The sequence below is a fragment of the Podarcis tiliguerta genome (genome assembly GCF_965153285.1).
Source record: "Podarcis tiliguerta genome assembly, chromosome: 8".
NCBI classification, from domain to species: domain Eukaryota; kingdom Metazoa; phylum Chordata; class Lepidosauria; order Squamata; family Lacertidae; genus Podarcis; species Podarcis tiliguerta.
In genome coordinates this window covers 73418490-73435796 of record NC_139541.1, presented here as the reverse complement: position 1 = coordinate 73435796, position 17307 = coordinate 73418490, and the positions used below count along the sequence as shown (strand labels likewise).

Genomic DNA, 17307 nt, shown 5'->3' with positions numbered 1-17307 from the left:
CTGTGATTCCCCTCTATTCTATGCTCAGGCTGTATGTATGTATGTATGTATGTATGTATGTATGCATGTGTGTGTGTGTGTATAAAAGCATCACAGTCTCCATGGACCTTCATTCCATGGAAACCCTGGGTTTGTTCTGGTCCCCCCTGGAGTCTCTAACCACTCAGAGATTGGGGTGCATGGAACAATACAAATAAGCTTCTCAACATCATTTCACCAGCCCATCATGTGAAAACCACTCTTTAGGGCACAGGTGAGCACCCCGTGGCCTGTGCAGGCCTTCCTTGAAGTCTGATGTTGATTCTACCCAGCTCCCTTCCAAAATTGCTCCCTCAACCTGACCTGCCTTCAGCCTGCCACAAGTGGGCAGCCGTTCCTTGTAGCTTGATATGGGTCTCCCAGCTCCCCACACATTTAATTTTTTTTTTTAAAAAAAATGGTAGACTGCAGACTTCCATCAGCCAAAGTGCAATATCTTTATTTGTTTCACCTTCTCCAGCTCATGCTTCCCTTGATATTCCCAACCTTGACAAGAGAGGAATCAGAAACTAATTGCAATAGAAGACAAGCTGCTGATTCATTTACATGTCTAGATCCCTGAGGATCCCAAGAAACTGAGATCAGGAAGGACTGTGTTACACAGCAAAGGGTTGTCAGAGAGATTCAACAAGTGGCGGATATGACCTGCTGAAAGCATTATTTAAAAAGTATCGTCCAGGAGCTTATGGTTAAAATACTTATTCAGTACAATATTTCTCTTGGATGTGAGCAGCCCTTTTTGAAGAGGCAGGTTGGGTGTCCTTAGGAAAGTCATCTTAAGAGTCTGAGGGCTTTATAGCAAACAGAACAGTAGGAGTGGGAAACCTCTGGACCCCCAGCTGTTGTTCGACTCCAATTCCCATCACCCTTGAGCATTGGCCATGTTGGCTGGGGCTGATGGGAACTAGTGTCTAAAAGTCACAGCTTTCCCACCATCTTGTGTGTCTTGCCTGGCCCCAGTTTGGTGCCTCTCTCTTCCATTTCTGTGGTGTTTTCTTGAGAGAACTTTCTGATGTGCCGTGTGCCTACATTCCTTCCAGTCTAGACCCTCCAATTGTCCCTGTTTTCCAGGGACAATCCTGCATTTACAGAAGCCATCCCAGTTTCTGATTTGATCCCAGAATGTCCCATGTTTCCCTATTTTCATCGAGAAATTTTGGAAGGTATGATGTTCTCTGCTCCCCCGAGCCATCTGAAGGCAGCCCTATATAGGGAAGGTCCTTTTTTTAAAGTTTAATGTTTTATTATGTTTTTATATATGTTGGAAGCTGCCCAGAGTGGCTGGAGCAACCCAGTCTAATGGTTGGGATATAAATAGTAAAATTATTATTATGCAATAGGACATCCCTGTCTTCATTGATGAAATGTTGGAGGGTGTGGTCTACCACCCTTAATGGGCTTACTCTGCATTTATCTATTTACTATTTATGTTTATAATCTACCCTTCAAATACACAATGTGAGACTTGCAATAATATTTATATATATTAAAAAACACCACAAAAACATAAAAAGCTTTCTACATGTGGGAGAAAGGAGCAGCAACCTTTCCTACCACTTGGAGCAGGGCTGGGTAACGTTTGGCTGTCCAGATGTTGGCGGACTACAACACCCACCACCACTGACCACCAGCCATGCTGGCTGAGGCTGATGGGAGTTGGAGCTCCACCACACCTGGAAGGTCACAGGTCCCCCCATCCCTGACTTATAGCTATGAAACTGGCTACATTTTAAAGAACTGCTGGAAATCTGATATGTTTCCCATGAGAATATGGCATAAAACAGTGTTCCGGAAGAGAGCCTCAAACATTTTAGCAGAGACAATTCCTAAATTAAGGGCTACTGTATGTGTATGTGAGTGAGGTGAGGTTGGGTGTGAGGCAACTATCTGAATCTCCTCCAAATGCAACTGATGGTCTGATCCGTTGATCTGGTGCTGCACTGACTTGGTCTGGGTTTAAATGTGTTTTTTGTCAGTTCATGTTTGAATCCAACAACAACTGGAGTTGAGTGGACTTTCCCCCTCAGCACCTCACAACGACCCTTCAAATCATAGAATCGTAGAGTTGGACGAGACACCAAGAGTCATCTACTCCAACCCCCTGCAATGTAGGAATCTTGCCCAATGATGATGATGATGTATATTCTCTGGATGTGAAAATATTTAATAGTATGAGTTTCTGAAAATTCTGCATTGTTATCATCATCATTTCAAATATACCCACACTAATAGCAGCAGCACTCAATTCGGTGGCTGTCAGTATTTGACAGCACCTGACTTCACTTTAGCAAAATTTAGATTAGCGTCATTAATTGAACCAGTCAGGAAAGTTTCCCTTGAACAGGTGAGAAGCTGAACTCAATATATTTCATATTATGATTTGCGAACTTGTCATATTTCAGGATCAAACCCCCAAGGGAAAGTGCTCCTAATTTTGAAATCTTGCTATTTATTTATCTCAATCTTTGCCAAGCTGTTGCCCTCCAGCTTGGATTACATGTGCTGGCTGAGGCTCATGGGAATTTCTACCCCAAACATTTGGAGGGCACCAGGTTGGCGAAGGCAGCTTTATTGTTTCAGCCCTAAACTGGGCCCAATCCTCTCTGCATCCAGGATTGCAGATGTATTTTGAAATCCAGCATTAATAATAATAATAGCTAAATCGCTGGGTCCCATATCAACAGCTCAGTCTTTTTCATAGCTTTGTGTTTTTGTTGTTCACCCAAAACATATTTTTTCTGACCTCTGTCAAATGCTAAAAAGATAAAGTACTGGGAGGGAAAGGAAATGGCAACAGTGGCCCTTTGATCTAAATTATTACTGCTACTATGAAAGATTTCCATAGCATCTAGCTGAACATAAGAAGAGCCCTGCAGGATCAGGCTAAAGGTCCATCTGCTCCAGCACCCTATTCACACAGTGGCCAACACTGGGGGCAGAACATTACCTAACCCTCCATGAAGTTGTCCAATTCTCTTTTGAAGCCATCCAAGTTGGTGGCCTTCGCTAGAGATAGGGAGAACATATGCATGAGAGTGAATGGGGATGCACTGTTACTCAGCAATGCACAGAATTGGGAGAGGAAGGAAGCAGTCGCTCTGGCTGGTTCCTAGCCCAACTGATGCTCAAACGCTAAAAGTTGGAAGAGTTCATCATGGTTTAGGGCTGGGCGATATCTGGTTTTCAACATCGCAATACATCACCAAGTAGACATTGTGATATACAGATATATCCCAATGTCTGAAATAAGGATCGAGCTATGTAGAGGCATTGGCTGGCTTCACGCTTTCCCCCCCATTGCGATTTTTGCATAACACACACACACACCATGATTTGCAATATATTGCCAGATCAAAAACTATGAAGCTGATATCATGATATGGACTTCAAGCCGGTTTTGGATTATATATTGATATATCGCCCAGCCGTAGAATGGTTATATATAGACCTCCAGGAACTATTCATATCACACTCTGGAAAAGGCAAATTATCTTCATGGATTCCAAGGAAATCTGGCAGTCCATCAGACTATCTTGCCTTAAGACTTGCATTTGTCTGGACACTGGAGGCCAGCTTAGCAGCCCTCTGTCAGCCCCCAAAGCCCATATGAGATAATACAGCCCTCTGAAAACAATCTGATACTATAGACTGATACAGGTGGAGCATAGGAGAGAGCAGTGCCCCTTGACCATGAGAGAAAACTTATTTGGTGAGCTAAAGAATGACTCAAGGTAAAACCATCGAGAAAGATGGGTACAAAATGGCTGCCATTGTATTGGCACCAAACACAATGTCATGAGCCCACGAAAAGGCTCGCACACAAATGGAACTCGACTTTGCTTTCTCAGTGCAGAACTGTCTTAGGATACACATTAAGCATAACACAGAAGAACTTTGCCTTGTAAAATGGCTGCAAGTTCCAGCTACCCCAAGTCATGTGCTACAAGGCGTCTGCCAGGAAAGCAAGGTTAAAAAAAATACGAAGGAGAAGTGTGCAAATAAGGGCATGCTTCCAATAAGCAAAGTGTGTTATGCAAGAGCATTTACCATGTGAACTGCAAAACTGGTGGTTTCAAAGCATGTGTAGACAGAAGCCTAATTCGAGTGGGGGAAGTTGTATGAAAAGACAAGGGCCAAATGTATTTGGGCAGGACTGAAAGAGCAAGGGGGAAAGGAAGGAGGTTGAACACCATCTCTTCTCCTTTCATTCAAAGGAGCAACCCAGCCAGCAATAAGGACAGGAAGACTGACCCCCCCAAGCCTGCAGCATCCCCCTTTGTAGGATGTTGGCTCTGACGCCCTTCAACTTTCACAGCAGTGTCTCTGTTCCCATCTCTCACTGGGCTCTCACTGTGGTCATGATCATCGTCGTGGTCATGGTCATGGTTGTGGTCATGGTCGTGGTCATGGTCATGGTCGTCATGACTACTTGAAGGTGGGCTCACAGCAACGGAACGGATTGGCTTGCCGACCGTGGAAGGGGCTGGCGCACTGTTGCGAGTGCGTGCGGAAGTTGTGGTGGTGGTGGTGGCGGCAGTGGTGGCAGCCACAGTGGCGTTGGTACCTTGCCCGGGCATGACTGCAAGTCGTGGGATCTTGGGAGCGAAGTAAGTTTTGTTGGAGAGGTCGACATTGCAGAGGCTTCCAGAGCAACAGGAACCCATGACGGTGATAGCTGGGCTACCTTTCGTGACCTTGGTGCAGTCCTCATCTTGGACACAGCCCTTGAGGGGCCTAGTCAGTGAGAAGTTCCCTGGAAAAGATCGCGATGTTATTCATTTTGGGTTGTGTGTTTTTTTTAATATTGTAAACCGCCCTGTTTTTCTCAGATGAAGAGCGGCATAGAACTTCAATAAATAAATAAAAATAACGGCAGCATGAAGAGGGGTAACTGATCTCTTTTGCACATGCTTGATTCAGCCCAAATCTATCCAGTCCAGTGTCAAACACATCATGAGGTCTGACCCTCTTACTCTAGTGTTTTTCTCTCACCCCCAAAACAAGAGGCATCAGTCAAGTCCTCCCTTGCTCTGGGGTACAACATACCCCTTAAACCAGCAAAATCAAGAAGATTGCTTACAGGTAAGAAACTCCAGCACTTGAGAGTTTTATGGAAACCCTCTTACAGAAACTCCCATGCTACTGGATGCATTTTATCCCTTTTTAAAAACTCATTTCAGGTAGGAATAATGCATCCACTCCTTCCAGGGTGGCTAGATATTGTACAGCTGCATGTAAAACTTGCCAGGGACTAATTCTAGCAAAGTCATAATTTTGCTTTTGATGCCTAGTGTTCTATTACATGATGCAGTTCCTAGTAATTGTATTGTTATGGTCCCGTTTTGTTTTGTTAGGTACTATTTTTATAGTTTCATTTTTGAATACTGCTGGTCCTTGACTGTCACAAAGAGATTGATCGATCAAAGCTCCAGCATCTGACCTGCCAAATTTCACCAGGCCCATGCAAATGCACAAAGGACCCAGATTCAATGATAGCTAGATTAGATCCCCGACGGAGCCCTTACCTGCTTTCATTGTGACATTTCCATGGAAACAGCCCCGGAAAGAGTCATAACATTTTACTGTGGTAGAGTTGTCCAGTGAACACTCATTGCCGTAGCAGCTGTAACATTCCACGCCATTCGCAACCCTGGCACTCTCGTTACCTAGAAGCAACCAAGGATGCATATACATATATTTAAAAAGCAACAGGCACTAGCATGGATGAAACACCTGGCTACACACTGTAAATCAAGCTTTGCCAGCCTGGGACTACAACTCCCATATGCTCCAGCCAGCATACTTAGGTGCTGGCTTAGCTATTCCAACAATTGAATCCTTGCTGGATCCAGGAATTAGGAATCAGGTATACAGCCTAACCCCAGCGGTGTAGTTAGCCGCTCAGGTGCCCATAGTGTTGCATGTGCCCTCTGCCTGGGGGCGGGGCAAGCCACCCATTGGGTGGGGCGAGCTGAGGCAGGGCACAATGCATCGAGCCTCGCCACTGCCCGCCCCCCCCCCAGCTGCAGGGTGGCTGAGGGAGAGGAGGCGAGTGGATGCAAGCCCCATGCTGCCATTTTGGGCAGCATGGAGCCTGCAGGTGCCCGAGATACTGTGTCACTCCCAGGAGAGATCCGTGGCTTGGGCATGCTGCAGGCCCCACAGTAAATGCTTCCCCCTGTGGTGTGGCACCCAGTGTCTTTGCTCTTGATTCCAGCAATATAGTTTGTTGTTCTGTTCTGCTTCTCTGAATTAACCTGACAGCTAAAAATGCCACAGACTCACATAGCTCATAGCTCATTGTCACCCCCTCAGTGATGACACCCAGGGCGGTCTGCACCCACCACACCTCCCTTCCTACGCCACTGCCTAACCTCCCCTCCCCAAACTCACAACAGTATTCTGACTCAACTCCTTGTCCCAACAGGATGAGAAGGTATAAGCTCCATTTCTCATCCAAAGGAGGACCTTCATTCCTGCATGGGGCTCAGATTCTCACCGAAGGGTTCCAGCTCCAGGTTTTTGATGTCCAGTTTGGTGTTGCAGTGGCTGCTGTTGCACTGGTGCAGCTGAGAGAAGGCCAGAATGCCGTGCACATCTACTGCTTTGTCGTTGGTACCTGGCATGCCCAACCCGCAGCCTTTTTCGCCAACCGAGAACTTCCCATGGCCTGCAAACGGGAGAAGCAGAGGTTACACAGGGAGACAACAAAGAGGCACTTCCCAAAGGCTGATGTACTCAGAGGGCTAAACTGCACATTTCAAGGGAGCAAAAGGCAGGACTCTGCAACTTTGGGTGTCCAGCTCAAATCTGAGCCAGTAGTTAGTAGTTCAGATTTCACTCCAACAGCTTCTCCCTGGAAGGTGTGAAATAGCTCGGTTCCTTTGAGCATGGAGCAATTACCGTATTTTTCGCTCTATAAGACGCACCAGACGACAAGACGCACCTAGTTTTTAGAGGAGGAAAACAAGAAAAAAAATATTCTGAATCCCAGAAGCCAGAACAGCAAGAGGGACCACTGCGCAGCAAAAGCAGCAATCCCTCTTGCTGTTCTGGCTTCTGGGATAGCTGCGCAGCCTGCATTCGCTCCATAAGATGCACACACATTTCCCCTTACTTTTTAGGAGGGAAAAAGTGAGTCTTATAGAGCAAAACATACGGTACAACCAGCACCTCCAGTCCAACTTGGAACAGAGGAAAGGGATTGGAGTGCCAAACTTTTCTGGCGCTTCTCCTTTTGTGGAAGATAGAGATATCATCCTTGACCATCGCCATGCTGTTGGGGTTGATGGGATCTGAAGTCCAACAGCAGGAAGGTCACAAATTTCCCCGACCCTGGTTTAGAGACTGAAGGTGATGGGCTGCCTACTCACTCCATTCCACAGCTGCCACTGTTTCCACGCAGACGTGGGTAGATGCCGGGCACTCCACTTTCTTCATATTCTCTGCATTGCATCCACCATCGCCCAAGTCGACGCAGCTGTGGCACTCCAGTGCCAGGGCATCTGTAAAGGAGAGGGCAGGGAGGGGGAAGATGCACAAAAAGAAAAGTAGATTTACGATTCTCCTGTAGCAGAACTAGTATGTCTCTTAGACTGAGAGGATTACCAAGCCAAAAAAAAAAAAAGAGGTGTCATTTGATTTTCTCAATGGAAAACAAGATTGGCCCAGGTCATTGGCCCATCAAGTCCAGCATCCTGTTTTCACAGTGGCCAACCACATGCAGGACCCAAGAAACACAGCACTTTCCTTCTCCTATGGTTTCCAGCAAGTTGTAGTCAGAGGCATTACTGCCCCACAACAACAAAAATAATTGATATCAAGCATTTCTGAAGAAATGATGTTTGATGAAAGAGATGGTTGTGAGATAACATTGCAAAAGAACAAAACAATTCCTCCTTTGGCTAATGTAATGCTTAATTTTTTTATATTAAAAAACACACCTCCAGCTCTGTTGGTATCGGTTTCCCACACTACAAAAACACGTTTTTATAATTTGCAGAATGACTGGTGTTAAAAGAGCGGGACCCTTTACGCTGACATCTGACAACTTTCATATGTTCTGCCGGAAGACATTTGGCAAGAAACTCTGAAACAGATCAGATATATGGCTAGCTATAAAACTCAAGTACTCCCAAAACTTTGTAAGTTGTAAGATGTACTATGTACTTTAGCAATATTATTTATTAGGTAAAGGTACCCCTGACCCTTAGGTCCAGTCATGAACAACTCTGGGGTTGCACGCTCATCTTGCTCTATAGGCCAAGGGAGCCGGCGTTTGTCTGCAGAATGCTTCCGGGTCATGTGGCCAAGCATGACTAAGGCACTTCTGGCGAACCAGAGCAGTGCACAGAAACACAGTTTACCTTCACGGCGGAGCGGTACCTATTTATCTACTTGCACTTTGACATGCTTTAGACCTGCTAGGTGGGCAGGAGCTGGGACTGAACAACGAGAGCTCACCCCGTTGTGGGAATTCGAACCAGCGACCTGATCAGCAATCCCTAGGCTCTGTGGTTTAGACCACAGTGCCACCCACTGTCCCTAATATTATTTATTATTTATTAGTTCTGTGTAATAAAGAAGTGAGGAAAGTACAGTGGTGCCCCGCAAGACGAATGCCTCGCAAGATGGAAAACCCGCTAGACGAAAGGGTTTTCCGTTTTTCAATGCGCTTCGCAGGACGCATTTCCCTATGGGCTTGCTTTGCAAGACGAAAATGTCTTGCGAGTTTTGAGATTTTTTTTCGCTCCCCACCTCCTTTTTCTAAGCCGCTAAACCGCTAATAGCCTTTTAGCAGCTAATCCGCTAATCCCTTAAGCCTTTAATAGCCGCTAATAGCCGCTAAACCGCTAATAGCGCTAATCCTCTAAGCCGCTAATAGGGTTGCTTCGCAAGACGAAAAAACCGCTAGACGAAGAGACTCGCGGAACGAATTAATTTCGTCTTGCGGGGCACCACTGTACAGCTCCAAGTGTATAATTAATCGATCTGTTCCTGTTTTAATACCAAACAGAATTGGACACCGATACAAATGATTGAAGGAGCATCTGGAGCAGAGCTTTTAGGATCTGATACAAAGTATTTGGTGGTGGTGGTGAGGGAAGCATACAGCACAGTCCTCTGTGAAACTCTGCCATCTTAGAACATGCACACATGGTGGAAGAGGACTTCATTGTTGCTGCAACTGGGTCGCAATGTGTCCAAAAGGCACCAGCCTGAACCTTTCTCCCTGACGCCTGTTTTCTGTGTGCTGGAAGAGTCGATTTCAAACTTGCAAACCTCAGCATACTACACTGCCCTCTGCAGTCTGAAGTGGTACAGGGCAGGGAACATCTTACCACTTTACGGAACAAATACCAACTAGCTCCTGTCTCTCCCAGCAGGCAAATTCCAGTGACAGTAATAGGGAGGCCATCCCACACAGGGTCAAAGGGGGACTGACAATAATCTTAATGGATTTTTTTTTATCATAGAGACTCTCATCCAGCACGATTTGCAGATGGTTTTAAATATCTTATTCTCTGAGAGAGTATTTTGTTTGGTTGGCAAGGGTTTTGACAACCTGTGCTGCTTTTGAGAGCCAGTGTGGTGTAATGGTTAAGAGCAGTAGATTTGTAATCTGGGGAACCAGGTTCGCGTCTCCACTCCTCCACATGCAGCTGCTGGGTGACCTTGGGCTAGTCATGCTTCTCTGAAGTCTCTCGGCCCCACTCACCTCACAGAGTGTTTGTTGTGAGGGAGGAAGGGAAAGGAGAATGTTAGCTGCTTTGAGACTCCTTAAAGGGAGTGAAAGGCAGGATATCAAATCCAAACTCTTCTTCTTCTTCTTCTTCTTCTTCTTCTTCTTCTTCTTCTTCTTCTTCTTCTTCTTCTTCTTCTTCTTTTTCTTCTTCTTCTTCTATCTTGGAAGGCACAATCCAATACTCCAGGGATGAGGAACCTGTGGCCTTCCAGATGTTGCTGGACTCCACCTGCCATCATCCCTGATCACTGGCCATTCTGGCTGGGGCTGATGGGAGTTGGAGTCCAGCAAGATTTCCTGTATTCCCTGCTATACCCACTGGCCCAGGGGTAAGGCCCATTGTACTCAATGGGATTTACCTGTGAGCAGACATGTTGCCCTTGTAACTGTTTTGCTTTGCTTTACCTCATGTGAGGAACAACAACAACTTGATTTCTGCAGCAGCCTGTGTCACAGGGAAGGCTAGGGCAGTGATAAACATGCACTAATATGATAAAGAGGCAGCATAACAAATTGTACTCATTCTTTTATTTATACTGTGGTTTCTTCTCATGAGCTGCCTCTGGAAACTGAGTTTATTGGCTCTGATAATAAACAGAGACCGGGAATTATTTTCTGCATAGCAGCTCTGTTTGTTTACCAAGCTGCAACCATGTTGAGAATTCTGCTAGAGGATTCTCTGATACTGCTAGCTCAGAGGTAGCCAAATGTCATCCAGATGTTTTGGACTACGATTCCCCCCATCCCTGCCCACTGAGTTGACGGCTGGGGCTGATGGGAACTGGGGCACTAGGAGGGCCCCAGGTCAGCTTGCCCTGCCCTAAGCCTTTCGGCGGAACAACAGTTCCCTGGGAATAATAATAATATTATTATAATAATTTATTATTTGTACCCCGCCCATCTGGCTGCGTTTCCCCAGCCACTCTGGGCGGCTTCCATAGAAACCAAAAAACACTAAAATATCACACATTAAAAACTTCCCTGGGAAAGGAAAATGGCCGATAAACAAACCAAGCCTGTGCTGACCTTTGTGCCCTGTGTGGACTTTCCTTTTCTCTCCCCCACCCCTCTCTCTGGACAGGGCGCTAACACCAGGCAAAGAATGTGCAGCTGAGCAAAGTGCAGATTTCGGTTCCACGTCATGGGTGGCGCCAGCAGTCTGCCAGGTCAGGCACATGCTCAGGCCCGCAAAAGTGTGTCACTGTGCTGCCTTTGTGTGCATACTTCCTCAACCTAAAATCTGAGGAGGGTGTTTTTTTTTTTAAAAGTGTCATTTCACTTTATGCCTCATTCTCCTGTGCTTTTGCCCCTTTGTCAGTCTCAGCTCTGCCTGCCCCTGCCCCTGCCCACCCTGCAAAGACCACCTGCAAATTGATCCTGCCTGCATTGCATTGCACTCATCTTCCCTATCCACTCCCTTCTCCCAGCTCCTTCTTCCTTGTCTTTCCTCCATCCCTCTTCCTGCAGGGCGTGTCTGCTCCGGTTCTGAGAAGACCCCACCCTAGGGTGGGGCTAATATTAATAGAGACGCTCCCAGCTGTGTAAGAGCACCCCAGGGCCTGCCTGGATAGCTTTCAGTCACAAGCTCCACTGCACTCTCTGTTCTCCCCATGGCATCCACGGCTGCCCCTCCAAAACTCCAGGCCTTCTGGAAGGATATGAAATATGCAGGCCTTCCAAGTATCCCCATTTTCCAGGGACAATCTGAGATTTATAGAAGCCACCCCGGTTTCTAATTTGATCCTGGAATGTCCCGCTTTTCCTTAAGACATCCCTATTTTTATCAGAAAAATGTTGGAGGGTATGGAGTTATGAGTCCCTCGAACCAAGGAGATACAACCTTTAGAAGACATCTGAAGGCAGCCCTATATTGATTTTGTGTGTGTGTGTGTGTGTGTGTGTTATAATCAGTTATTTTTTTCTAAAAGAATTGGATGTCCCTATTTTCATAGAAGAAATGTTGGAGGGTATGAATATGGGGTAGCTTGTCTTTGAAGGGGCACATTCCCAAACTGACACCTCCAACGAATTGCACCTATCCCCTCAGGCGACACTCCTCACTGGCTGTGGCTTTGAATCCTCCTTTAGTGTTTTTGCCTGGCTGGAAGTTGCCTTTGAACCCTTTGGTTGCCTGGATGGAGGACAAAGAGGCATGTGCTGAGAGCGTCCGCAGAAACTGGTCCACTGCCCAATGGTTAAATTATCATTTGTTCCTCTGCCCACTTCTGCTTCTTGCAGCCCCGCCCATCCTGGCATGTGGCTAGAAGGCTGCCTGGAAGGGAATGCGGCTGTTAGGCTGGGGAAAATTCCCCAGCTCCTGGTTTACTGGGCAGCTGGGTGTGTGTTGCAAAACATAATACCAGTGAGACTTGAATAATCCACCACTGTAATTCGCCCAGAGGCAAATTAAGCCCTGAGAGCAAAAGCCACTGTTTTCCTCTCTCTCTGAAAGCCAGGCTAAACATGCAGCTTTCCAGTTTTGTGGGACACCCTTTTTTTTTGGGGGGGGGGCAAGAAGAAGAAGAAGAAGAAGAAGAAGAGGAAGAAGAAGAAGAAGAAGAGCTGGAGGAAGAGTGGGTTAAGCAACTCCTCCTCTTACTGCTTCTCCATGCAAAAACTCCCCCTTCTGAAGCAGGTTTTGTTTACAACAAGCAAAATCAACCATCAGTCAAATGATATTGGCTCTTAGTAAAAAAATTAATTAATTAAAAATTGAATGAGAAGAAACAGTTAGCATCAGTAAACCACAACCCCTGTCAATAAAGCCTCAAATGGCAACATCAAACTTTCTGTTCGTTAAATGCCCAGTCAAATAAAACTCTTAGTCTGGCGCCTGAAACTCATCAGATTAGACACCAGGTGAGAAGCCCCCGGGGAGAGCATGCAGACAGGTTTCTTTGTAATGGATAGTGAAGAGCCAGTGCAGAGAAGTGGTTAGAGTGTTGTGCTGGGGCTTCAGAGAACAGAGTTCCAATCCCTACTCAGCCATGAAGCTCACTGGGTGACCTTGGGCCAATCAATCACTCTCTCCCACCCTAGCCTACCCTACAGGGTTGTTGTGAGAAGAAAACTCTGTATGCTACCTGGAGCTCCTTGGAGGAAAGGTGGGGTATAAATGCGACAGATAAATACATGTTTGGCCCCATTTAATGCCAGTGAGATTGGGCAGCTGCCACACTGCAGCTGGAAGGCCACTGGCAAAATGCTTCTGGACTCCCTCCTTCTCCTCCTCACCATAGTGACCTGATTTGTCACCTGCCTCTCACTCAGGCCCAGAGGTCAAGAGCAAGCAAGGAAGAAGGGATGCAGTTGCCACTGCCTGGCGGCTCATTGGCTCTACTTGGCAAGCAAACAGTTGGCAGCAGTGAGGAGGTAGAGAAGCCACAGCAGCTGGCAACAGTGAGTCTGTAGGCATGCAAACTCAGTGTGCCCATGGAAGGTTCCTTTTACAAGTCCGCCTCTTGGGAAAAAACCCCTGGAACTGTCAATAAAAATGCTGCTTTCATTTTTTATTTACAAATAATCTATTCAAACAGGCCACAGGTGTAATTATAGACTTCCTTCTTGACCTTGACTTTTTCTCTTTGACATTTAAACAGAAGAGGACAGGCTGGGTTTGACCATGAGTGGCCTAAGCTGAAAGCTGTCCTCAGCTGTCTCTCTCTGTGTGGCACTCAATACAAATGGCCAAGCTGTAACTTATTGAGGGGCAGGGCAGGTCCTTTCATGAGGGAAGCTGCAACAGTTGCCTTGGGTGGCAAGTACAGTGGTACCTCAGGTTAAGAACTAAATTCGTTCTGGAGATCCATTCTTAACCTGAAACTGTTCTTAACCTGAGGTACCACTTTAGCTAATGGGGCCTCCCGCTGCCACCATGCCAACACTGCACGATTTTTGTTCACATCCTGAAGCAAAGTTCTTAACCTATTTCTGGGTTAGCGGAGTCTGTAACCTGAAGCGTACCACTGTATCTGAACTGGCACTCCACCCCAGGACCTCCCATTTGCTTGTATCATTGACTTCCGGGCACTGCTGCCCCCGGCCTCCACCAGTGTCTGTGCTGCCATTGTGGGGTTTTTCAATGGTCGCTTAGAACACTCTTTAAACACAGTGAGGGGAAAGCTTCAAGTACCATGTAAACATTGGAAGGGCACAAAATGTCTCCCAGCCACCTTGCCCAGAATGCCTCACACTGTGGAAGGCCCCCATGGCCATTCTTGAAGCAAGACACAGAGGGAGGGAAGAACCAGCATTGGTTCTTTTGTGATGGCAAAAGCAGGGAAGGGATCAGGAGAGGAGAGGAAAAGGAGGGGAATAGGGCAGAGACAGAGATAGTGCAATGCCTTGCCCTGGCCCTGTTAAGGAGAGCCTAACTTAGCCATGTTCGGAGCTGTAGCTTCTGCTATCTGCCCATGAGGTGAGGAGAATCTTGGCAGGCTTTCTCTCCTCCAGATGTTTTGTGGTAAAATTCTCCTCACACATGGATGGACACTACAGATGTTCAGTGCCCTTTTAGGATTGTTAGGTCCAGCCTGATAAGCTCACGTATTTCCTCCCTTTCATTTGTATCCTGCCTTTCTTCCATCATGGAACCCAAAGCGGCAGACATGTTGTTTCTGAGGCAGAATCCTATCCATAGCTGTCAACGTTTCCCTTTTTAAAAGGGAAATTTCCTTATTCTGAATAGGATTCCCCGCAAGAAAGGGGAAAAGTTGACAGCTATGCTCCCATCCAGGCCCTGACCCAAGGCAGACCTGCATAGTTCCAGCAAGGTGGTGGCCTTGGGTGCCTTCAGACCGTACACTGGAACAAGTCTGCGCTTGTTTCATGGCTTCCTGCTTTCGCCACACCTCTTGGCGTTCCCAAAGATGTGATGAGGATAAAATGAAACCCTTGGATGGATTCATAACCAGCCCCGATGGGCCTTTGTGATGGGTTGGGAAAAGAAACCTAAGCCAATCGTCTCCATATTGTGCCCTCGGTCAGGGCTGTTTAATTACCAGCCTTATGTCCCACCCTTCTTTTAAGAAGCTCATGGTGACAGACATGAGGCAGTCCTCCCAGTTTATCCTCACAGCAACCCTGTGAGGTAGGTTAGGCAGAGAAATTGTGATAAGGCGAGGAACTTGTGGATGTTGTTGAACTCTATCTCCCATCATCCCTGAGATTGACTGAGATGGCTGAGGCTGATGGGAGCTGGGAGTCCCAAAACATTTGAGGGCAAGGGACTGGTTCCCTGCCCTTGGCCTAATGCCTCACAACAAGCTTAAGAGCTAGGAGAGATCTGAACCCAGCTCTACCAAGTCAAACTTCAGTTGCCACTTACATACCATCCTTGAGAGCAGACAACAGCTTCTCCTACATCAAGAAGAGGTTGCATAAGACTAGCCAAGGGTAATTATGGCCCAGACCAGAGCCATAATTAAGGATACAAGTTCTCTTGTGAGGTGGTTAGACTCATTGGTGGCTAACATTTTGAGAGGTTAAAAAGGTGCTCCCAGTTCATCAGGCCACATGCTTTTATTTTAACAAGTAAATTGTGTTAATGTGGCTGTGGGCTGCAAGCTCCATCTTATGTGTCCTTCAGTGGTGTAGTGTTAAATGATGAAGTACAACAACCTTATTATTCTCATCAAGTTTTCATGACAGAGTAAAAAAATGGAGCAGAGAAGCTTTATACAGAGTGGGACCATTGGTCCATCTAGCTCAGCATTGTCCACACAGGCTGGCAGCATCCCTCCAGATTTTCTCTCCCAGACCTACTTGGAGATGCCATAAAATGAACCTAGGAACCTCCTGCATGCAAAACAGATGCTCTACCACTAAGCCACAGTCCTTCCCTGATGCAGGTCTTGATCCATGATAGATAGGTTGGTATAGATGCGTGTGTGCATGTTGCATACACAGCAGCAGCATAATGTCCAGTGGATTATTATGCATAGTCTTCACAGAGTAAGACTACATAAGTTTGACTTGTAAAACACAATAAGCATCCACAAAAGACCCCTATTCAGCTGCAATGAAGTGTTTAGCTCATGCTCAAAGCAATGAAACTGCTAGCACGAGTTAAGAACCCCATAGAAAATAAAAAAATATTTGCTTGAATCTCGTTCTCTGACTTCCTCTGTGCTAATCTGTCACAAACAACTTGAAAGCCTTGTTATCGCCTCATTCACTTGTTGGAGCAAGGAAAGTCCCTAGGTTACTCTGGTACTCAGGTGACAGGTGCCATCATCACTCCTGCTCTGAAAAAAGTCCCAGATCTGTGCTTCCCTGCAACCCCTGCCATTACTGGAGGCATTATCTTCCTAAACAGGAAATGCGTCGTCTAAGATAAAGCTTTCAGTGTCGCATGTATGCGTTATCTAAACACAAGGTGTGCTTTATCTTTAGATTGCCATGATTACTACATGCTATACCATGATTACTATTAGCTGCCTCCTCTGATTACCAGTTTCAGGAAGCTACTGGAGGGGCAACTGCTCAGTTTCTGCTTGCCAGTTTCTCACAAGTATCTGGGTGGCCACCGTGAGGCCAGGATGCTAGACAAGATGGGCCATTGGGCTGATCCCTCAGGCTTTCTATATTATTGATGCAGTATTTATCAATGAATCAACTGAGTCATATGATTATTCAGCTGAAATCTAGAGGGTTTCTTTAGTCCTCTGCTAGGATTTAGGCATGGGTAAATAGGTGTATGTGACGTACAAATGCAGGCAATGCACATCTATGTATCTTAATCGCTTCTTCCATAATACAGGAGTATCTCTTGCCAGACACTCTGCTATTGATATTTTCAATTCCTATTTCCCCCCACAGAGATCATGATGAAACAGATACACTTTTCACAGATCCTACAAGAGAGACCCTACCTGACTTCATCATCCCGGGCCCCCCATTCTACAGCATTGCCACCCATGCAGGCCCACCCCAGATTCTATGGGGTTCCATGTTGGCATGATCCTGTTGCCACAGCCAAACGAATGAGTCTTCTATCACCCCTACCTTTCATGAAGAATGTCACCGCCACTAGAAAGATAGATGCATGGAGGAGAAAGTGAGTGCCCATTGCTCTGCTCGGTAAGTCCTCCAGGCCTTGTTCCAGATCTTCCCCACCTGTGCTGGGTGCGTCTTGCTGCCGTCAATGTCTGAAAGATGAAGCTAAGACATTAAATATGAGCAGACAGCTTGGGCGGGGCGTCTCAGGCTCCCCCATGAGACACACCTCCTCTAAGCAGCGTTGCTCAGTATTTCGATGATGGCCCAAAGCATCTCCACTCCACCCCGCCCTCCGCCCTCCTTTCTTCATGCTTCCTCTCCAGCCCAGGGCCCATCACTTCCCTTCCTCAGCATTTTAAGGCCGGTTATTGGGAAGGTGTCTCCATCGTGGAAACCTGAAGAGCCAGTTGTGGGATATCTTTTGATGCTGTTAGCCCAGGGCTTCGAGGCAGGGGAAGATAATTGTGGGCAAGTCTGGGCAGTGAGCGGGACCTAGAGAAAGCACCGCTCTTGCAGAGGTTACA

At 46.6% G+C, this 17307-nt stretch overlaps 1 protein-coding gene across 1 annotated transcript; it reads right to left on the bottom strand.

Moving 5' to 3' along the window:
• Positions 1–456: 456 nt before the first annotated feature.
• On the bottom strand, positions 457–16969 carry LYPD3 (LY6/PLAUR domain containing 3). The gene is made up of 5 exons (XM_083455838.1): positions 16790–16969; positions 7413–7544; positions 6539–6709; positions 5565–5705; positions 457–4792 (listed from the first exon to the last, which is right to left on the bottom strand). Exons 1-5 carry the CDS (start codon positions 16851–16853, stop codon positions 4248–4250), a joined length of 1053 nt encoding a protein of 350 aa, XP_083311964.1. The 5' UTR covers positions 16854–16969; the 3' UTR covers positions 457–4247.
• Positions 16970–17307: the final 338 nt, after the last annotated feature.

Coding starts and splice junctions, on each gene's coding strand:
- LYPD3 (XM_083455838.1), bottom strand. CDS start 16,853: ATGGGCACTCACTTTCTCCTCCATGCATCTATCTTTCTAGTGGCGGTG. Junction 7,545..16,789: donor GGTGACATTCTTCATGAAAG/GTAGGGGTGATA, acceptor TCTCCTTTACAG/ATGCCCTGGCACTGGAGTGC. Junction 4,793..5,564: donor AAATGTCACAATGAAAGCAG/GTAAGGGCTCCG, acceptor GATCTTTTCCAG/GGAACTTCTCACTGACTAGG.